General features: G+C 47.7%; 1 protein-coding gene across 3 annotated transcripts in view; it reads left to right on the top strand.

The window, feature by feature from the left end:
• DYNC2H1 (dynein cytoplasmic 2 heavy chain 1) overlaps positions 1 to 23126 on the top strand; it is a 1560829-nt gene that overhangs the window by 618238 nt on the left and 919465 nt on the right. For all 3 annotated transcript variants that reach the window (XM_086935265.1, XM_086935264.1, XM_086935263.1), the window contains exons 40-42: positions 5296 to 5425; positions 18288 to 18443; positions 19259 to 19518. In XM_086935265.1, coding sequence (XP_086791391.1) covers positions 5296 to 5425; positions 18288 to 18443; positions 19259 to 19518 — 546 coding nt within the window. The remainder of the gene's footprint in view (positions 1 to 5295; positions 5426 to 18287; positions 18444 to 19258; positions 19519 to 23126) is intronic.

Genomic DNA, 23126 nt, shown 5'->3' with positions numbered 1-23126 from the left:
TTCTTTCCGCCTCCGCATCCCTCAAGAGAGGAAGAGAGGCTCCACCGTCTGGACCCAAAACGTGCGCTCTCGTTCTATCTGGATCGCACACGCCAGTTCCGGGTGGATGACCACCTCTTTATTGGTTACGTGGGCGCTAAGAAGGGGAAAGCGGTACACAAGCGGACCATCTGACGGTGGATCATCTTGTGTATCCAGGCGTGTTACTCCTTGGCAAAGAAGGAACCCCCTGTTGGCCTGAGGGCTCATTCCACTCGAGCCACAGCGACTACAACTGCCTTGGGCCGAGATGTGCCCTTGCAAGACATCTGTCAGGCAGGTACGTGGGCCTCGCTGCACACGTTCGCAAGACACTACTACCTGGACAGCCAAGTCCGGAGGGATGGCTTCTTTGGCCGTTCCGTGTTCCAGGACTTTCTGGTGTGATTATTGGTTCGCAGACTCACCACCGGGGTTGGTATTGCTGGGGTATCTATTCTAAGGTAAGGAATCTATCACTAACGTGTCTCTTTCAGATGCACAAGTTACTAGTTGTGTAACAATATATCTGTAAGAGACATTAGTTAGTGATAGATTCCTTACCGACCCACCCATCCTCCCTGTTCTGCGTACCGATATCTAGGGTTAAGGTCATCCCCTTTCAGGGCCCTAGTTTCAAGGCACCAGTGTCGGTTTTTGGCATAGCTCTGCGTTTCTGGCGCGGAAAAGCTGTGTCTAAGAACTGACGTCAGCACGCGGAGGCGGCGTCTAAGTACTCTGACGACGTCATCACGGCGCCCACGACACCGACGACGAACGCGGAGCCGCAGACGACGCCTACCGACGCGCAAGGGTACTGCTACGCAAAAGTTTCCGGATCCAGTCTGACGCCTGGGGATATTCTAAGGTAAGGAATCTATCACTAACTAATGTCTCTTACAGATATATCGTTACACAAGTAGTAACTTGTGCTTCACAACTAGGGAGATGCCCTGTGAACTCAGCTAGTTCCAGTTGCACAGGGCATCCTGGTAACAGGACCCAGGATCCCACTCCTCCCTGCATGTTGCTGTACTTCATGGCGGTGGTGCTCATGAGTACATTGATCAACGGTAGTAAGGCCTTCAATGCTGGCAACTCCAACAGATTATGAGAGGCGGGTCTCTGCTGGAAACCAGAGTACACTGATTTCCATCTCTCCCTGATGGCCTGCCATAACCATCATCTCTGAGTGGGCCAGGGGAGGGGTTTTGTGTCAGTCCATCGAGTTAGGCCAAGGCTGGTATCCCCAACATCTGAAGATGTGCTGTAACCACTGCCATCTTTTTCGTGAACACATAAGGAGCTCTGGTAAAGTTAAATTGGCGCACAGAGAATTGGAAATGCTCCTGGTCCACCTTGGACCATAGATGATGCCTGTGGGAATGTGAAAATAGGCATCTTGAAGGTCTACAGCTACAATCCAGTCTAATGGATTAATGGATCCAGGGCCAAAAAAATACTTAGGCCAAAGTGAGCATTTTGGATATATCCTTTTTCAATAAGAAATTGAGAGGATGAAAATCTAAAATAGGATGCCAGCCTGGCCTTCCTCTGCACCAGGAAATAATCTGAGTAACATTCTATTTCCTATGCTGGGACCCTCTCCCAAAAGAGCCTGGACTTCCTCTCGTAGAATGAAAAAAATGCCATCTTCTCTAGCGTAGGCGGAAAATGCAGCAGGGTGGAAATAAATGGTAGGGCATATCCTTGCTGGACTATCTAAAGCACTGATCTGTCGGATGTAATGCTGTACCATCCGTGGGGGCAATACCTCATCCTGGTTTGGTGGAAGGGGTGGGGGAACTGAGCAGGACATTGCCCCTGAGGGCCAGGACATTTTTGGCTGAATCCCCGACCCTTGTCCCAAAAGGACTTGGGCATCTGTTGTGGAGGTAGACCTTGGTGTTGTCTTTGTGTCAAACCTCTTCTGAATCCTTGAAAGATGGGTGATACTGCTACATGGGCACAGAAAGCCTGTGTGAGCACACCATGATCCTGCTTTCTTCGAAGCGCTCCATGGCTGAGCCTGCCTTATTGGGTGCTATCAAATGGCATGTCCATTAGTGAAACCTGAATGTCAATTGTTAAGCCGGTGAATCTCATCCACGGGTGACGCCGAGTCGCCACTCTGGTACAAACTGCCCTTCCTAAGCAGTTGGTAGTGCCCAGCGGATGACTTATTTTGCAGCGTCTTTTCCATCTTGTAAAATATGCACAGGGTGGTGAGGACTTTTTCAGGGATTGTTGGCAACATATCACCAACCATATCATCCAAAAACGTAAGCAAATAGCGTACCAGGAGGCAACTAGCAGTTACTGAGCAGGGTGTGAGACTGGCACTTTCCAAATGCCTCCATACTTTTTAATCCCGTATCAGGAGGCATAGTAGCAGACATCTGTTTGTGACAATCTTTGCAAAGTTTAAACCCTGTAGTCTTTAGAGGAGTCATGGCCCTTGCCTGCTATAGAGAGAATCTGAAAGAGACATGTTAGTGATAGATTCCTTACCTTAGAATTACCCCCAGGTGTCAGACTGGATCAGGAAAGTTTTCGTCAGCAGTACCCCTGCGCGTCGGAAGGTGGCATTGTGAGGTGTTCACAGACCGCAGACCAGAACTTGTGGAAGAGAAAATCTTCTTTCCAAACTGCTCCAGTTTCTTGGATTCCCTGTCCGGATTCCCTGTCCAGAGATGCGGAATGGAATGCGCTTGTGGACGCAGAGGCTTGTAAACAAAAAGCGCCTTACCTACTCAACATAACATCAGAGCTGCACGACCACCAGAGGGGATCATATCATACTTAATCTAGATCCCTCGAATGTGTAAAGTAACACTAATCCCATGGGTCAAAGAACAGACACAGGTCCCACAAGACACAAAAAAATGTGTGAAAACAGAGAGAGTTTACAGTTGTTTGAGCGGGGCGGCCTTACCTTAATTTTCCCCTACACTCCTATTGATTGAGACGCAGAGGCTTGGACAACCAAGCTCTCAGTGGTAGAGTGTTGGAAGAGGAAAATGGGGTGTCCGGTGCCGGGCAATGACGTCAGCCCACCTTCCCATCCACAGGAGCCCCTGGGTTGGGCCTGGACCAGGTTCACAAAAGGATGTCTGAAAGTGCATCATTAAAGGGCCGCAGCGGCTCCGCAGAGGAAGTCGCCGGCCAAAGCACTTCTGTCAGGAGATTAGTTCTGACAGCCACTGTAGGGAGCTTGAGGTGGAGAGCTTTTCTGTCCTACTGAACACCACTGAATAAGTACCACCCTCCTCCATAGCCACGGTAGAAGGAGGTTCTGGTGAGAAATCCATGATCACTGGCTTCCCCCAAATTTGGGTCTAACTGGCATTGGCTGCGAGAGGGTCTTCAGACCCCTCCCCGTCCCCCATAACCTTCTGGGCAGGTGAGAAACATGGAGGAGGATGGAGATAGGGATAAAAAATCCCCATCGGCGTCGGAATCGGCGGCGATCGACACCGGACCACATCAAGGGGATCCGGGGACCACATCGGCCGGGTAGCCAACCAACGCCAGTGGCGGCGCCGTAGCCGTCGATGTCGGTGGAGTTCGTAAGAGGTTAACCAACATCGGCTGGGATCCTTGCATGGATTCATGGGGGTATTGCAGCGCTGAGGCTGGAGCCATCGACAACATCGGGCCGGAGCCGGGATGGGCGGGTAGACTGACGGCAACTGCGCAGGTTCCGCCGGAGCCCCGGGGGAGGCACCACCCACACCCTGAGCCGTGTCGCGGGACAGGCTAGGGGAAGGCGAAGAGCGACGTTGCTTCTTCAACTTCTTGTGCTTCGTCTTACCTGACCCCGAGTGCGAAGACTTAGTCGAACGATGGTGGTGGCTCCGTGACGGGTCCCTCAACCTCCCACGGGACCGGGACCTTGAACAGCACAGAGCCGACTCCCGGGCCTCAAGCAACTTTTAGGTCCGCTCACGCAAAGTTTTCGGAGCCATGGCCTGGCAGTCGGGGCATTACACAGGGTTGTGGTCGCGCCCCAGGCAGTAGAGACACTTGCGGTGCGGGTCCATCACCGACATCATGTGGGGACAAACCTCGCAATACTTGAAACCGGACATTACTATACACCAGGAGTCAAAGACTCAAAAAAACAGAGGCAAAAGTCCCCAAAAAACTCAGTCAAAAATTGACTGAGGGGACCGCTCTCTCCGGATCTGCGCTTGCTGGCACGGAAAAAGAAAGAACTGACGTCAGCGCACGAGGGCGGCATCTACGTAGCTTCTGCGACTTCATCCCGGCAATTACGACGCCTATGATAGACGTGGAGCCGCACAACACCACCTTCCGACGCGCAGAGGTACTCCTGATAAAAGCTTTCCGCCTGGGGGCAATTCTAAGGTAAGGAATCTATTACTAACTAATGTCTCTTACAGATATATCGTTACTGAAGGTAAGTAACTTGTGCATTTTGTAGAAAAAAGGTTGTAAAAAATGCTAAGAAAAAGTTAAGGGAGCAAGCTCCAGAAACTCATCCGAAGGCGTGGAAAGTAAGGAACTGACGTCAGCATGAGAGGATGTCTCATTTATGTAGTTCCAGTGTCATTTCCAGGGTGGGACGAAGTCATCTCTGGGCCGCATAATGCCACCTACTTGCACATGGGAGCAATGCTGATAAAAATCACTGGATGCAGTCTGAGATCTGAGGGTAGTCACAAGATGAGGAATCTGTGCTTAGAAGTATCCATCAGAATGTTGTTATTTAGGCTTGATGACTTGTTCTCAAGGACTGCAGCTGAAATATTGGCTATTCAGTTTTTATTGAAGCTGCTTACGTTTTATGCACTACCGGGAGGCAAACTATGTATTAAAACATAAGGTGTATTCCCTTCAGTTATAACGGGTACCTCTAAAGTTCTCTTCCTGGTTTGCATTTCTTGTGCAGATACTCTCTTGATTCCTGCTGCCCATTTTGATGTTAGTATGCAGGTACACTCCGGCTTTAAGATGTGATAATCAAAAGTGACCCTATATGTGATTGCTGAAGTTAGTAGCAACAACGCTTTGACATAAGGGGTACCATCTCTTTCCAAAGAAAATAAAGTAGCAACATTTGTAACAAGGCTCTGCACTAGATTAATGTGTGCAATCCTTAATTGCTGTTTTTATGACACAGATCCCCTAGCCTTTTGCATTTATTTGGTAAGACACAGTTGCTATACTTTGCAATTACTAGCTACATAATGATGGTTTTATAATTTACTTCATTTTGTGTTCTTTTCATCAATGACATTTTCTTGTGTTTAGTGATGAAGATACAGATATTAAATCTTTAATAAAATCATGGCTGAGAAATCAACCTGAAAATTGTAGGCACAATCTGGAGAACTGGATTGGAGATTATTTTGAAAATGCATTGAACTGGGTGTTGAAACAGGTATGTACTCTATCAATACAGAAGGCTGAATTATTTTTAGTCCTTTATGTTAATCAATGTAAGGTTTCCTAACAGCAAATTTGAACTAGTGTTCATTTTATTGAAAGTAAGATTGTTCATCAGTAGATTGATTTATGATTCAAAGGATAGTGCTAGAGATGTTTGCATAGCTGTGTCTTATGATGTATTCACTATCTAATAATCAATTTGAGTTAATCTATATTTCCAACTGTAATGTAAATGTAAATGTGGCATATTTGTATAGCGCGAACAGTGACCCGGAGGCATCCCGGCGCTTGTACTCCTACCACAAGGGAACCCCTCCTGGCTTTTCCTTGTGGGGTGTCCACTCCTGGGCATCCCATGGTGAAACCAGGCATCCCTTGTGTATCAGGGGGCCTTTGTGGAGACTAAGCAAGCTATTGCCCAGAGTTGCAGCGTGGGACCCATGCTTAGAATCGGCACTGAGGCGAGAATATCCGGTCAGAGGAATTTAAGCCCAAAACCCGCCAAGGCGGGAATCGAACCCTGGTCCCTGGCCAGCGTTCTGCATCAAGGTCTGCCGCTCTAAGCATTGAGCCACACTTCTCCAACTAATATTACAACAGCGTTTCCATCAAAACAGCAACCAATAACCAGGTCTACAATTCCACTTCAAAATTACCAAAAAGTAATTGTTTAAACCATGTTCTTGAATAATTTAAATGTGAGGTGGCTGAAGCTTATTTACCAACCATTCTTACAAACAATAGTTCTGATGGATACATCTACCTGTGGATGCCTCATCTTTTGAATATCCCAATATGCACCAACATTCTACGGAAACCTTTTCTTCTCAGCTGTCCCATGTTGACCAGCATGGCACAATGCCCATGGCTCCACACGCGGCTCTGCATGACATCAGTGAAGTCATAAGTAGCCCTCGTCGGCGTGCTAACATCTGATAGAGACTACTAGCCCCAGATTCCTTCACGTAGAATTATCCCCAGGCGTGAGACTGGACCCGGAAATTTTTTGCCCAGCATCCCTGCACGCCGGAGGGTCGGCATCATGCGGCTCCGCCCAGACGTCGTCCGCGTACGTGATGTCAGCGAGGTCACATAAGTCCCATCCAGGCGCGCCTATTTCAGTTTTTTCCTTTTCTGCGTGCAACCGGATCCTGTTCTTGCTCTGAGCCTGTGTAGGCCCTTTTCCTTCGATCTTTGGTGTGTTGTGGGAACGGTGCGCCGATGCCTTTGGGCTTCAAGATGTGTTCGTCTTGTGGGCGCTTGATGTCAGCAATGGACCTCACCTCATTTGCATGTGGTGCTTGGGGAAGGATCATGGCTCCAGGGACTGCGAGGCGTGTCAGCGGTTGAAGTCGAAGTCGTGGAAGGAACGCCGCATGAAACTTCTCTCGGCTCGCATGTTCAGATTGGCTTTGTCTCCTTGCTCAGCTTCTGCAGAGGGTTTTCGGAGCGGCCGTCATTGTCGCAATCATCCTCATCCATCTCCTGTGCTGCAAGAGTATCGCTCCCCTGTGGGTAAGTGTCGCAGTTTGTTCCTGAGGGCTGGTTTCCGGCAGGTTGGGGGCATGGGCTCTCCGCGGGTGATGCGGCCCCGCGTATCATCCCCTTATCCACCGTTTCCCGGTGAGGAGGTGTCGAGAGCCCAGATGGGGATATATGCAGCTTTGCAGGCCTCGCTGGCTTCTCCTCCTCCTCCTTCGCCTCCTGGCACGTCAGCGGATCCCTTGAGCCATGCGGGGCCCTCTGCGTCGTCGTCAGCGTCATCCGCCCTGGCGCCGACTGGTTCGGCTCCAGGCTTGTAGGATGTGGTGCCGTTGGGGTGCGGCCCTTCGGGGATCCCTCCTTCGGTCCTGCGGGAGTCCCTGTGGTGTCGTGGGAGGTCGCCTGGGCTCGGGTCGCATCCCCGAGCCCCACTCACCCTTTCAACAGGCGGCCATTCTGTCTGAGGCCGAGGTGACGCCGCTACGACGCCGACAGCTGCTGGCCGGGTAGCGCACAGGGATCGGCGGACCCCTCTCGTCCTGTCATGGGTCGAGACTGGAAGGGGATCCCTCGTCCCTCCCCGGGCCCTTCTTGTCCCACCACGCAGGCGGCTGCCTCGTCGGAGATCGAGTCGGCCTTGGCGTCGCCACTGGGGGGTAAGCGGACCTCTCTTGTCCCCATGCGTCGAGGCTGGCGGGGCACTCCTTGCTGCTCTCCAGGTGTTTCTCGTTCCTCCATGCAGGCGGCTGCCTCGTTGGAGGTTGAGCCACATTGGCCCCAGCCCCGGTCCCTGGCGTCGTGTGATGGGACGGAGGCCTGTCCGGTGTCTCCTGTGGTGTTGGATGACGATGATGCCCTGCTCCAGGTTGCGGACTCTTCCGCACCGGCGGGCGGCAGGTAGTGGATTCGTCCTCGGACGTCCCCTCTTCCCCGGAGGTTGGGTGCCTGCTGGTGTCGTCCTCACTGGAAATGGGCGGCCGCGTCGTGGCTTTCTCCCCGACGCTGTCGAAAGACTGCTCCTTGCCGTCACCGCGTCCATGGTTTTTGCTGAAAGAACCACAGGTCCCCCACTCTTCGGGTGCCTCTTTCTCCTATTTGGGCCTGGCCCTTTACCGCTCCACTTGGTCTGGGGGATGGACTTCTTAGTTTGTAGCCGTCCCCCACGGAGGAGTTGGTTTTTCCGCTGCGGGGCCCTACGGAGGCCGGTGCGGCCTTCGCTCGTGCTGTTTCCACGGCTGTGGGAATTTTGCGCATGGGAGATCATGCTGCCCATTTCCCCGCCAACCATCTTTTGAAGGTTCTTCACCAGGGCTCTGGTGGGAGGGAGCTGCTGCTCCCCTTTAAAGGTTCGCTCCATTCTTCGCTGACGAGACTTTGGGGCGCCCCGCCACGGGGGATCTGGTGCCCCACCACCTTCTGCACTTGCACCTTCCAGTGCCGCGTGACCCGGCGTGTCTTTCCCTTTCCCCCTCTGCCAGTGGCCCCCTCTTGCGGACCGCCTTTCCTTCCCGGCTGTCGCTGTTGGCTCCACCCTCCCGGGAGGCCCGCTGGTTGGACTCCTGGGGCCGCAATATGTTTGCCTCGACCACTGCGGCTCTGCGGGCCCTTAACACCTTATGTGTGCTGGCTAGGGCCACGTCTTGTTTGTGGGACTCGGGACAGTCCCTTGGATCTGCAGCTTCACAGGAGGGTACTGGTGTTGACTTGCGACACCATGCGCTAGATGGCCGAGAACTGGTGGTGTTTATTCTCCGCTCCGCTCTGGATATCTCGAATGTGCTGGGTCGTGCCATGGCTTCTTCAGTTGCCCTTCACCACCATGCTTGACTTCGGGACAGTGTCTTCCCGCAGAATATGCGGGAGCGGCTAGTGGAACTTCCTTTTGATGGCACCCTCTTGTTCCATGCCACGGCGGACTCGGCCATCTGGAGATTCTTGGCGGGGCTCCGGCCTCCTCCACCTCCTCCTCCTCCTTCTCCCCCTCAGTGACCTGTGGGTTGGTCTGGATTTTATGAGCTGTTCTTTGGTTGGGGCGTGTGCTTCATATGCCTGAGAGTCCTCTTTGTTGGGACTGTGGCTTTGTTGGCTGCTGGCCGACCCTTTTTGTGTGTGTGTTTTGTTGAAGGTTGTTCACACCAGGTTGGCCCTGAGACTAGGCCTCCTATTCTTCTCTTGGCTGCTTGACAAGCCTTCTGCTTTTTTTCCCCCCATAGCTCTTTCGGTTGCCCCCTGCTGCGGAGGTTTCTTCCTATCAAACCCTATGTGGGGCACTGGTAGCTGTTATATAGCTCGTTATGTGCTGGGGAGTTGTGGTTACATTCGGGTCTCTGCCCTTCGTGGCGCTTATGTACTTGCAGGTGCAATTTCCTTGTGCTGAATGAGAATGCCTGGGTGGCGCCCCGAGGTGTCCTTCTCTGGGGTTGCTGCGCTGTTCGTCAGGTCTGCAGCCTGGCGTTTTGACTCAGGTCTGCTACTTTTGGGTCATGTGTGCGTACCCCTCTCTGTGGTGTGTCCGGGCCTTCTTCTCCCTCATGTTCGCTGGCCTGGGAGTTGGGTAGGTTCTTGTGTTTCTCCCTCTTTTAGGACACAGCCTAAAGGTCTTATTGGGCGTCCCGGGTTGTTCTTCCCTCTTTCTCCCTGTCTCCTTGGAGCCTCTGGGTTGTTCTTCTTCCCCTTCCTTGACTTGGCCTTGGCGCAGCTTTGGGAAAGAATATAGGCCCTGGGAACCTTATTGGCAATGACCCAGGCCACACCAAGTCAAAGTGCATCATGTGTCATGCAAAAAATGGTGGTAGTCATGCAAAAGGGGCCTTTCCTACATAATATCTTTTTCTCACAAAGGATCTTCCAAAAAAGTAAAAATGAGGTATTTAGACTTTTACTGTTGTTGAGAACCTTTACACAAAATGTTAAACCAATCACGGTGGAGAAGCCAAATAAAGGTGTCTCAGATCTCAGAGGATAACCAGTCAAGTCAATGCAGGGAGCCTACAGGAAGGTTTCTGTGTGCTAAAGAGCCTTGTATCTGGTTGTATAATGAATAGGCAGATTCGAAAGAAAAGTCAGAAGGTTCTCTGATAAGTCCCGTCCAAATCCAACATTATCGAGGCCGAGATTCAAACTACATTTTTCTCCAACTTACAAATAACTGAGACAGCAACCTGTTCCTTCAACTTCCAAGATACAAGAGTTTTCCAAACACTGCATAACCCGATGCATTTCTTCAAACCATGCATTTTGCCATAATGAATCACATAGAAGCTTATAAGAAAGAATATATTTGCAGTGACAGCCTTTACTTTGCGGTCCAATACTGGACATTTGTAAATTGGCTACCTGGCAGATGACGCACATTTCAGGAAGTACCTCTGTCTGTAGGCCCGGTGAGAGAACAAGCGGGGTTCATACAGAAGCTGATTTAGAGCCTGTTTCTATATCCTCCATTTGGTTTTCTCCATTTGGTTTTGTATTGGTTGCCCACTGCATTCACAGTGCTCGGGAAAAGCAAGGCAAGGCAAGGCAAGCCAAGCCCAGCCCAGCCCAGCCCTGTGGCCGCCCCTGGGAGATGCCGCCCCCCGCTGCATTGAAGCAAGGGTTGGGTGTGTTGGTGAGATGGCTGCAATGTACGGGGGGAGGGTGGGGGCTGGTGATTGCCGCCCCTACATGGCAGGTAAGAGCGAAAGGAGGCCGCTGTCCCCAAAACTCGTGCTGCCTGGGGCGCACCGTCCTTTTCTACGCTATTGAGGAAAGGTACATGGTAGTAACTACAGATATCCTGCAGGTTATTTGCTCATAGACTCCCATGTTACCTGTCCTCCCTCCCAGGGAACTTTATACACATAGCACAGTACTGCTTTAGATTTTTCACATGGCTTGATGGCACAGGGTATAAGAGCCTTTTCACTTCAGTGCAATAGCAGACGCCCTCTGTGCAGATGCGCATAGTATAGCTTAGGAGACACGTCCAAATAACAGGGCAGTTTCCTACTCCATTAAATGTGTTCCTATATTGATATGTTAGATGAACTGAGAATTCTTATCCTGAAGATGGATGATAATCCAAAGTATGGGCATCTATAAAATAAATCCTAGCGATGGACAGGTTTGGAGCCCAATTTATAGTTTGGCGCATGGATACTCTGTTACAAACAGTAGGTTCTGGAACGGTTTTTAAAGTGGTAGTGCAGTTCAATAGCTTCACCTCACTGAAGGTATGGGGATATTGTGCAGTGCTTCATTTAACACAGAAGAAAACCATTTGAAGGAACCCTTTGTTGTTCGTCCTCCACCTAAGCTCTTTAGAGTTTTAAGGAGGTTCTGCTGCCCCTCCCGCACCCCTAGTTCCAGTGCCACTGGAAGGTGGGGGACTGCCTGTGAGCTGTATCACATGTGTACTACAGTGTATGGGGGACAGCCTGTGGGCTGTATCACATGTGTACTACAGTCCATCGGGGACATTCCTGTGGGCTGTATCACATGTGTACTACAGTCCATCGGGGACATCCTGTGGGCTGTATCACATGTGTACTACAGTCCATCGGGGACATCCTGTGGGCTGTATCACATGTGTACCACCGTTTATGGGGGACATCCTGTGGGCTTTATCACATGTGTACCACCGTTTATGGGGATTCAGAAAAGGGGGTGGTGATGAACAGAGTGTCTGAATTAAGCAGACCACTCTTACCCAGTCCAAAGATGAGGGCTTGATCCATCACCGTTATTTATCTCACTGCACCATCCCAGCTCAGAACCTGGCTATATGCAAATCAGTCTGTCCCTGGCCCAGTGCATCATGGGAACAGGGCAGACTAAACTACAATGCCAATTCTTCACCAGAAAGGAGACAAGCTACCGGGGACCGGTTTCTGGCATTTCAGCCGTCTTCGGCCCGGCTTGCTTGAATCCTGATGGTGCAGTGAGAAAGGGACTCATGTCTGAGTATACCCTGCCACACCTATAGTGGCCAAAAACGATTCAGAAAAGGGGGTGGTGATGAACAGAGTGTCTGAATTACGCTGACCACTCTTACCCAGTCCAAAGATCAGGGCTTGATCCATCACCGTTATTTATCTCACTGCACCATCCCAGCTCAGAACCTGGCTATATGCAAATCAGTCTGTCCCTGGCCCAGTGCATCATGGGAAGAGGGCAGACTAAACTACAATGCCAATTCTTCACCAGAAAGGAGACAAGCTACCGGGGACCGGTTTCTGGCATTTCAGCCGTCTTCGGCCCGGCTTGCTTGAATCCTGATGGTGCAGTGAGAAAGGGACTCATGTCTGAGAATACCCTGCCACACCTATAGTGGCCAAAAACGATTCAGAAAAGGGGGTGGTGATGAACAGAGTGTCTGAATTAAGCAGACCACTCTTACCCAGTCCAAAGATCAGGGCTTGATCCATCACCGTTATTTATCTCACTGCACCATCCCAGCTCAGAACCTGGCTATATGCAAATCAGTCTGTCCCTGGCCCAGTGCATCATGGGAACAGGGCAGACTAAACTACAATGCCAATTCTTCACCAGAAAGGAGACAAGCTACCGGGGACCGGTTTCTGGCATTTCAGCCGTCTTCGGCCCGGCTTGCTTGAATCCTGATGGTGCAGTGAGAAAGGGACTCATGTCTGAGTATACCCTGCCACACCTATAGTGGCCAAAGACGATTCAGAAAAGGGGGTGGTGATGAACAGAGTGTCTGAATTAAGCAGACCACTCTTACCCAGTCCAAAGATCAGGGCTTGATCCATCACCGTTATTTATCTCACTGCACCATCCCAGCTCAGAACCTGGATGGTGCAGTGAGCTGAAAAACGGTGATGGCAAGCCGGGCCGAAGACGGCTGAAATGCCAGAAACCGGTCCCCGGTAGCTTGTTTCCTTCCCAGTATAAGAATTGGCTTGGTAGTTTGGTCTGCCCTGTTCCCATGATGCACTGGGCCAGGGTCAGACTAATTTGCATATAGCCAAGTTCTGAGCTGGGATGGTGCAGTGAGCTAAAAATCGGTGATGGATCAAGCCCTGATCTTTGGACTGGGTAAGAGTGGTCTGCTTAATTCGGACACTCTGTTCATCACCACCCCCTTTTCTGAATCATTTTTGTCCACCATAAGCGTGGAAGGGTATACTCAGATGTGAGTCCCTAGCTCATTGCACCATCAGGATTCAAGCAAGCCGGGCCGAAGACGGCTGATTTTTTTTTTTTTTTTTAATATTTTTATTGAGATGTTTTACAGTTATGTACAGGGCACGGCAATATTAATTGAAAAAAAATGCATGACATTGAGAAAAAACAACAAATAAAGCAACGACAGGCATAATAAAGAAAGCGACATCCAGTTAAGGCAAAGGAGTAAGGTAATTTGATCCAAAATATTATTCCAAATTGTATAACCTAAGGCTAATCAAACAAAGTTACCCTTCTCTAATGTTTCCATAAAATCAAATAAATCTCTCACATTATTACCAACATACCAGTTTATATCTCATATGTGATCCTCATTTAACCGAATTTCAGACAAAACTCAATTTTAAACTATTAGTTCCTCTTTCCACCGCGTAATAGGGTCCCATATTATCTTGCCCAGCTTCCTCCCCCTTTTTCCCTTCCTTGCATAGATCTCTTTCTCCACATTGTATGTTGTTAATAACTTAGCCAGCCATTTATGGAAGGTAGGAGGTATAGGGTCAGTCCATGCAGAGGCTATGCATAATCTCATAACAGATATTGTAACAAATAGAAATTCCCTCCCGCTAAATGGTCGTGCGTCCTCCAGATTAACTCCTAGTAATATAGTTCCGGGGGTTAACACAATTTCAGTTCCTAAAATATTATTTGTGAAACGTTCAATATCTTTTTTTAGTAAATCTAGATGAGGACACGTTGCAAATACATGTTGTAAATCGGCATCAGAGCTTCCACACCTATAGCACTTAATACCCACTGTACCTCCCCATTGTGCTATTTTAGCGGGTGTATAATATAAGTGATATATCGTTTTATAATGTTGCGCCTGCAATGGTGCTGAACATAACAAAGAATAACCCTTTTCTAGAGAGATACCAAAACTTTCACAGCTAATAATAAGATTATCCTTCCATTTTTCGCTCCATTTTTGATGGTCATCCTGTTTTGATTTTATCAGTTCAGCATAGAGCCTTTTAATTGTGCAATCTTCCCCACTTTGAATTACTTCCATAATAGGATTGCGCCTGAATCCCAGAGCGCCTCCTTTTTTGTTCAAGAGAAAACTCCTGACTTGTAAGTATTTAAAGAATTGCCTAGTTTCTAGGTTAAATCTAGCTTGTAAATCTGAGAATTGAAGAATCCTCTGGTCCCCCTTTACATCCCCTATAGTTCTAATTCCCCTGTTTTCCCACTCAGCAAATATAGGCCCCGAAAAAATATCTTGTGGAAGATTTGGGTTATGTGAGAGTCTGGTGTACACATTATATTTCCCCAAACCTATTTTTTTTAGAGAAACTTTTCCAAATTTCATATGCTGCTATGAGCGTCTTAAACTTTGTCCTCTTGTAATAGCTAGCCTCTGTAAATTTCAACAAAACATCCTTCACTTCCATTCCCAAGGTTAGTCCATAAATTGCTAGTGTTCCAAATTTGCTCCACTCTTCTGATTCTTCCCCTCCCAGCATACCAATCATATTTTGTAGAGCTGCCGCCCAGTAATAAAATTTTAAGTCTGGAACTCCCCAGCCTCCCCTTTCTCTCGCAAGTGTCATGAATCTAAGGGCTCTTCTCGTTTTCCCCTTTGCCCAGATGAATCTATTTATTATACACTCTAGTTTTTTAAATATTTTAACATCAAATAATAAAGGTATTGCTCTGAATAAATATAAAAATTTTGGGAGTATCAGCATTTTTATTATATTTGTCCGCCCCACTATTGACATATGCAAATTGTCCCACCTATCCAGATCTTTCTCTACTTTCTTAATCAAAGGAATAATATTCTTTTCTACTAACTCATCCAGATCTGCCAAGATGATAACCCCTAAGTACATGCCTTCCTGCGTCACTCGATTGTCTATACACGGAGTAAACACATTTTTTATTATCTGCGTTTTAGATGTATTTAATTTATACCCCGATATCTTTCAAAATTTCATCGCCTCAAGTTCCAGATGTTCTATAGATTCAGAGGGATTTGGAGAAATTACAGCAATGTCATATGCATAAGCTAAGATTTTACATTGCCCGATGAATGTTGTTAGGGGTACAATCATCTCAGATGTCTCAATTCTACGTATTAATGGATCCATGTATATAGCAAACAATAACGGTGAGCAAGGGCACCCCTGTCTAGTACCTCTTTTTATTTGAAATTGGCCCGTGTTTCCACCATTCACCCGTAAAGTTGCTACCGGTTTTAAATAAAGAGTTTGTAAGGCTTTAATAAAACCTTGTTTAATGCCTGTTCTTTCCAGAGCATACCAAAGATAGCCCCAGGAGACCCGATCAAATGCTTTTTCTGCATCAAGTAACATCACTGCCATCGGGTCTCCTGTGACTGAAGTAACATCGAATAAAGTTATTACTTTTCGTATATGGTGGGTAGTTCCTCTCCCTGGTATAAAACCATGTTGGCAGCTACTGACTATTTTATCGATAACTCTTGCAAGCCTTGATGCCAATGCCTTGGAGAAGAATTTTACGTCCGCATTGAGTAAAGTAATGGGTCTATAAGATCCTGGATCTTCCGGGTTTTTCCCTTTTTTTAATATTACTACCACCTCAGCACTCCCCCATGACTTAGGTGCTGATTTGCCCAGCTGTGCCAGTTGCATAACCTTCATTATCTCTTCTACCAGGAGATCCCAAAATACTTTGTAAAACTCTATAGGAATTTGATCAGGACCTGCTGCTTTACCAGAGGGCAGATTCCATATTGCCTCCTTGATTTCTTCTGTCTGCAAGACTCCCTCTAATCCATCTGCTTCATCCTCCTCGATTGTATCTGTAGGGATCTCTTGGAGATACTCCTTCATTTCCTCATTATCTCTTTGAGAATCTCGACCCTCTAGTTCATCGTCGTACAACTTCTCATAAAATGTCCTAAATACTTCCCTTATTTCATTTGACTCTGAGTGAACCGTGCCCGATGTATCCCTAATTTCTCTAACTATACCCACAGCTTCTTGTTGCCTTGTCCGAGTAGCCAAGATTCTGCCTACTGACTCGCTTAACTCGTAACACTTCTCTCTTTTAGTATTGTACATTTTCGCTGCTTTACTAGCGATTTCGCCCTCTGCCTCACCTTTTACTTTCACTAGTTCTGTCAAAGCCTTTTCCAAGTCCCCCCCGTCAAAACACAGTTTTCTAAGTTCTCCTTTGCCTTAAGGACCTTCTCAGCTAGCTCTAAATTCCTCAGCTGTATTTGTTTCCTTTTATAAGAGTTATAACTCTTTGTTTCCCCCTGTACTCCAGCTTTAAAAGTATCCCAGACTACTCCCATTTCCGCTGTGTCCCTATTGAAAATAAAAAAATCAATAATCCATATGTTCTATATATTTATCATATTTCAATAGCTCTCTTTCGAAGGTCCAATTTGTATATTGTCTAGTGTTTGTTTTTGTTGCCATTGTAAGTACTAAGGGGTTATGATCGCTAAAGATCCGTGGCAGTCTTTCAATCTTTGAATTTGAAATAGTGGTGCTTGAAACGAAGAAATAATCTAATCTTGCACATGTTCGGTGCGGAGCAGAGTAAAATGTAAAGCCTTTGTTGTCCAATCTCTTCTTCCCCCATACATCTGAGAGAGCGTTGTTTAAGACTAAGCTATGTAGTGCCTGGTTGACTTTCTTTTTCCGGCCTTTATATTTCCCAAAGGAACCCAGTCCTAATCCTTCTGCTCCATTTATATTAAGGTCACCTCCCAGTATAATTTTTGGTGCCCATGTTGCTAGCTCGACATCTAAAAATTGAAAAATCTCGGGGTCATCCTCTGTTGAGCCATAAACAGTTACACTCTCCATCTATAAAACACTCAACCATGGCCCATCTTCCCCATTTGTCCTGTGCTTTCTTCCTGGGCAAAATATTATTATTTCTAGTTAAAATAGCTACCCCTCTTTTTTTGACCCCTTGGCTTGAGTGTACTAATAGATGAAATCCTAACTGACTCAGGAAGTATGCTTGTGTTATCGTAATATGGGTTTCCTGTATAAATGCAAAATCCACATTCATTTGTTTCAAGGCTGCCGCAATGTTTGCTCTTTTTCGGGGATCATTTAGACCGCATACGTTCCATGTTGCAAACTTAACACCCATGGTACACATTATCACATGTCTTTTCCCTCCTACAATCTCTTCTGTACTCTAGCCACTTAATTATCCAGCATATTATCAATACTCCATTGACGTTTTTTCTTATATTGCCTCCTTTAAATTTTCGCCACCCCACCTGGATGGTGCAGTGAGCTGAAAAACGGTGATGGCAAGCCGGGCCGAAGACGGCTGAAATGCCAGAAACCGGTCCCCGGTAGCTTGTTTCCTTCCCAGTATAAGAATTGGCTTGGTAGTTTGGTCTGCCCTGTTCCCATGATGCACTGGGCCAGGGTCAGACTAATTTGCATATAGCCAAGTTCTGAGCTGGGATGGTGCAGTGAGCTAAAAAACGGTGATGGATCAAGCCCTGATCTTTGGACTGGGTAAGAGTGGTCTGCTTAATTCGGACACTCTGTTCATCACCACCCCCTTTTCTGAATCATTTTTGTCCACCATAAGCGTGGAAGGGTATACTCAGATGTGAGTACCTAGCTCATTGCTCCATCAGGATTCAAGCAAGCCGTGCCGAAGACGGCTGAAATGCCAGAAACCGGTCCCCGGTAGCTTGTTTCCTTCCCAGTATAAGAATTGGCTTGGTAGTTTGGTCTGCCCTGTTCCCATGATGCACTGGGCCAGGGTCAGACTAATTTGCATATAGCCAAGTTCTGAGCTGGGATGGTGCAGTGAGCTAAAAAACGGTGATGGATCAAGCCCTGATCTTTGGACTGGGTAAGAGTGGTCTGCTTAATTCGGACACTCTGTTCATCACCACCCCCTTTACTGAATCACCGTTTATGGGGGACATCCTGTGGGCTGTATCACATGTGTACCACCGTCTGTGGGGGACATCCTGTGGGCTGTATCACATGTGTACTACAGTCTATTGGGGGCATCCTGTGGGCTGTATCACGCGTGTACTACAGTCTATGGGGACGTGGTGTCATAAGGATGTTGATTGCTATTCTCATTATTTTTAAGGTTTCATATCTTGCTACACATCGGCCCGGTGAACCTTCAGCTCAGTACTGAATTGATAGAAAGCTGGTAGTATGCTTCTTCTAATGTACGTTTTCTGTTTCAATTTCCAGAACGACTTTGTGTTAGAAACCAGCCTTGTTGGAACAGTTTTGAACGGGCTGTCACACTTGTATGGGTGCACTGACCGCGGCCAGTTTGTCATTAGCTTGATCAGAGGCCTTGGTGGAAACCTAAACATGAAGTCTCGGAGTGACTTTGCAAAAGAGGTAAAACACGTTTCCCTGATTACCCGATGCTAAAGAAAAATGTAGCTGTTTTTGTGCGTCTTTCAGTGGAATCACAGGCATCTTCTGATTTATGAAATGTAGACTTTCACTTACCAAGACCATTGTGATTTTTTAAGATGCCTCTTTTGTTTGTTTAGGATTTGTCCACTTTGAGCTGAAAGTTACCAGATTTAGATAATGTGTACTTATGTTTCGGCTACTGTTTGAAGTGTCATGATTAGGATCCAAGGTTCATTGCTGTGGGGCAATATTATTATGATGTAAAAACACCGAAGAATTTTTACCAACTGGAATCTAGATGTACGATATTAAGAAACTATAATGGATGTTTGGTGGGGTGCATTTCGAACGTTGTCCTTTCCACCAAATGCCCTAGATTTTCTTCACAGACCAATTTAGGTCCGATACGTATGGTGCTTTCAGCATTCATAGGGAACATATTGCACTCCATGCTTAATATAAGACGCTTTGGGTCAGCCACCTTCATCCATTGTCATAGTCCCTTTAGTCAGTCGCTTGCGACATTGTCAATTACAAGCATTTTCAAAGCCAATAGGTCTCGCCTTTAACAGGGGAATGCTGACATATTGGCATATGGGATGATATACCACCTATCCTCCTGTGTTCGTCGTTGCCAGCACTAGGAAGAGAATTGTTATTGACACTGTTAAACATTAAAATAATGTGGGCATCTTAAATACTGTAGTCAGATTGTGCTGTAGAAACTGTTGCATATGTATATTCTTTAAAAAAAACCTTATTCCATGTGAGTGATGACATTTTCTGTTTGCCAGGTCTTTAACTGGGCAAGGGAATCTCCACCCGATCCTCGAAAGCCATTGGAAACGTATTATGACTCAAAAACCGGCCGCTTCATTTCTTATGTTCTGGAGAAGCCTGAAAATTTGACTCCAGACGCGTTTAGCAATGTTCAGACACTCCCTGTTATTCAAACTCCTGATATGCAGAGGGGCTTGGATTATTTTAAACCATGGCTTGGCCTCAATAATATGCAACCCTTTATTCTTGTGGGACCCGAAGGATGTGGGAAAGGGTAAGTCTTTATTTGTAGTTCCACGGTTTTCAGATCTACGTATTAACATACTGTGTACATCTAAATACCTAAACACACTGCTTTCTAATGTATGTTTTACTCTAGAAGATTATTCCTCTCACGAAATACACGCTGGCACAGACTGCCAGCTGGGAATTGCTTGAATAGTCACCCGTGGTGTTGGAGTTTGGTGGTTGTACCCAACATTGGTCTCTTATTGTATATGTAATCTCTTGCCTTCCAGATCCCAAGAGCAGCCTACTGTAGCATCCATCTCACTGTTGGGAGGCCTTGTGGTCTGTAAGAACCCTGCAGGTATCCTTATTTATCACAGCAGCAAACCAAACAACTCACACATGTCCTTTTCCTTTCACATACATTTGGCACTCTGGGATTAACAACGGGGTGGGGGGGAGGCGCTTTCTCATCCTAAAATCCCAGTTCAATAGCCCTGCTTATTTATTTATTTATTTATAGCATTTGTAGAGCGCTCTGTAACCCTACGGGCATCCTGGCGCTTAGGTACATAGCTAATAGCTTTGTGGGGACAGGAGCATGGACGAGATGCTGAACCGGGTAAAAGAAGAGCTGTCTGTCCCTGCTCCCGGCTGTGCCTCAAGAGCTGTAAGCTAACAACCAACACAGATATATAAGTATCTTCCTTTCAATATTAGTGGCTGGTAAGTGATTTATAGAATTTTCTATACGAACCTCACTCAGCCTTGCAACTTCCAAATTTCCAGCCTCATGGGCAATTTCACTTGACTCATGCCAAAAACTTTGATGAATTTCAGCTGCATAGAATGGAAATTCTGACTTTAGGTTAAAGTTCTTCTCTAGAAAGTTAAGAGGACCTTCTTTGCTGCTAGGGAAATTGAAAACATTTTAGATTAACTTTAAATAAACAGTTCCCACTCACCAGTGACCCTGTTTGTTGTTCCGTCCTTTGAATGGTTCCAAAATAATGACACAAATGAAATCACTGCCAAATAGATATTATCCTGTGATGCTTGAATAGTGACCATAAAACAAAATATCATTATGTTCAGCACAAATTACAGATTTTAAATGATAAAATATAATGTTTAAATTGCATGATCTACTTGCCGCAGATTCCTTACCTTAAAATTATCCCCAGGCATTAGAGTAGATCTGGAAAAAAAAATTCTTTGAGGAAGCTATCATTCAAACTCATTGCCACTCGATTTGCAACACCGTGACACTCTTGATCCCGGACGAGGGGAAGGTCCCGGGATCGGTCATGGAGTCATCGATCTTCGTTGCAGTCAATGTCTTTCTTTGGTAAGTCCCATAAGAAAAAGAAGAGTAAGAAGCCAGAGGTTTTCTACTTTGCCGTATCCTTCCAAGTCATCCAATAAGATGAGGGAGCATTGTCACTCAAGGCTGACTACGTGGTTGATCCTGGTCCGTCTCCGCACCTCCCTGAGTGTCCGGGAGCCGTAGCCACACCCACCCAGCTCTGGAAATTTTATGTGGCCATGCACCTCACATTGGGGCGGCCAGTCCTAGCTGGAACACCTTCGGACCCCACGAGATTCTTGAGGGGACCCTACTGGTTTCCTGCTGGTGGGTCCGGCCCCATTCGGGCCCCTTGCATCCATTGGATGGATCCGGACCAGTGGCAGTCATACCACCTTGACTTTCCACAACGCCGGTCCCGATGTCGACACTTTCGGCGGCGCCGTCCCCAACTCTGACACGGAGCCAGATGGGCGCTGCCCGACACTGACTCCTGCGGTGACTGGAGCCATATACTTCAGGCCAGAGCCCGTGCCCTATTCCAATGGGCTAGGACTTAGGTGAGATTGGGAGCATTCACTGGACCCTTAAAAAATACTAGCCCCTAGACCCCAACATTGTCTGGTGTGTGGAGTTGGCCGATGCCAGTGGACTGGACACCTCCTCAGATATTTGCATGGTCTCGCCTCCTACCGTGGCTACAGAGGAGGTAGCCTCTTTTGCTATGGTGGTGAGAAGGGTGGCTAAGGTACTGGACCTTAGCCTGCCCTCAGTGGCAGTCAAGAATAACGTCTTGACAGAGGTGCTTCAGCCGAGAATTACACCCTCAGATCCGCTTCTCCCATTTAATGAAGTCCTTGTGGGCGCCCTGCCCAGCGCCTGGTCAAAGCCCTGTACAGGCTCTGCTATGAACAGGACACTTACCTGCTGCCATCACCCTTCTCCAGGGGACCCCAGTTTCCTCATACAACACCCTATTCCAGAGAGCTAGTTAGTCCAAGTCTCCACTTCCAGTGTAAACTCTGGCACATTCCCTACCATCCCGTCGGACGGGAAATCCAAGAGGGTGGATACCTTAGGTAAGAAAATGTTTTCTTCCACCAGCCTGGCACTGCAGTCCATGAACACCATGTGACTTTTGGGCTGTTACTTTCACGCACTTTGTGATTTGGTTGCGCAGGTGCTGCCCTTGGTCCCAGAGGAGGCCTGGGGCCTTTTCTCCCAAGCTGTGGCAGACGGGAGAGATGCAGCAAAGTTCACAAATGGATGTGGGCCGGACACGACCGAGTTGCTAGGCAGTAAGGCTTCCTCGCCGGTGACCTTACAACACCACGCCTGTCTGAGGACGACTGGCTTTTCAGGGAATGCCTACGTTTTGCTTATGGACATGCCCTTTGATGACACCCGTCTCTTTGGAAGCCTTTCTACCCTTCATCAAAGGCAGGCTGGTGCAGGTGTTCATGGACAAACCAACGCCATGTGGTACTGCAACAAACAGGGCGGCTGGGCTGGCGGACCCTTTGTCTAGAGGCCCTCTACCTCTGGAAGTGGCTGGACCGTCAGGTTATATCCGCGGTGATGCAGCACCTAGGTGGCTTTCTGAATGCCAGAGTGGATGAACTGAGCTGAAGATGCCTAGTGGATCACGAATGGTGTATCCATTCGGAGGTGGTGCAAGGTCTCTTTCAACACTAGGGAGACTTGGTTCGATCTGTTCGCCAACAGCCGAGAACACCTTTTTTCAGCACTTCTGTGTGCTGGAGTTTACAAGATGGCTCTCCATCTGAGACACTTTTCATCTTGAGTGGAGCTCAGGCCTCCAGTACTACTTTACGCCCATACCACTCCTGCCCAAAGTTCTCAAGAAAATCAGGAACTATCTGGCCCAAGTCATCTTTGTGGCTCTGCCTTGGGCTCGGAGAATTAGGTATCCTGAGGTGTTGAGCATGGCCATCGGTCCTCTGATCAGACTGCCTCTTTAGGAGGATCTCCTGTCACAGCAGCAGGGGAGGGTCTCCACCAAACCTGGCAAAGCTGTGCCTTCATACGTAGAGATTGCGTGGCAATAATTGACACCTTTCGACTTTCCGCCTGAAGTCTGTAACATTGTCTTGGAAGCCAGGTGTCCCTCCACCAAGATGGTATATGTCTGCCGCTGAGACAAGTTTGTGGCATGGTGTGCAGAAAAGCAAGTTGACCCCCTTTCTGCCGTCCTTTTGCAGGGCCTTCTATTTATTCTTTATCTTGCCCAGCAGGGCTCTGCTTTGGGCACCTTAAAGGGCTATCTTTCTGGCATCCTAGCCTTTCTGCAGTTACCATATCAGCCATCCCTGTTCAAATCCCGTGTG

Source organism: Lissotriton vulgaris, chromosome 8 (genome assembly GCF_964263255.1).
Source record: "Lissotriton vulgaris chromosome 8, aLisVul1.2, whole genome shotgun sequence".
Classification (NCBI taxonomy): Eukaryota; Metazoa; Chordata; class Amphibia; order Caudata; family Salamandridae; genus Lissotriton; species Lissotriton vulgaris.
This window is presented reverse-complemented; position numbering and strand designations above follow the sequence as displayed.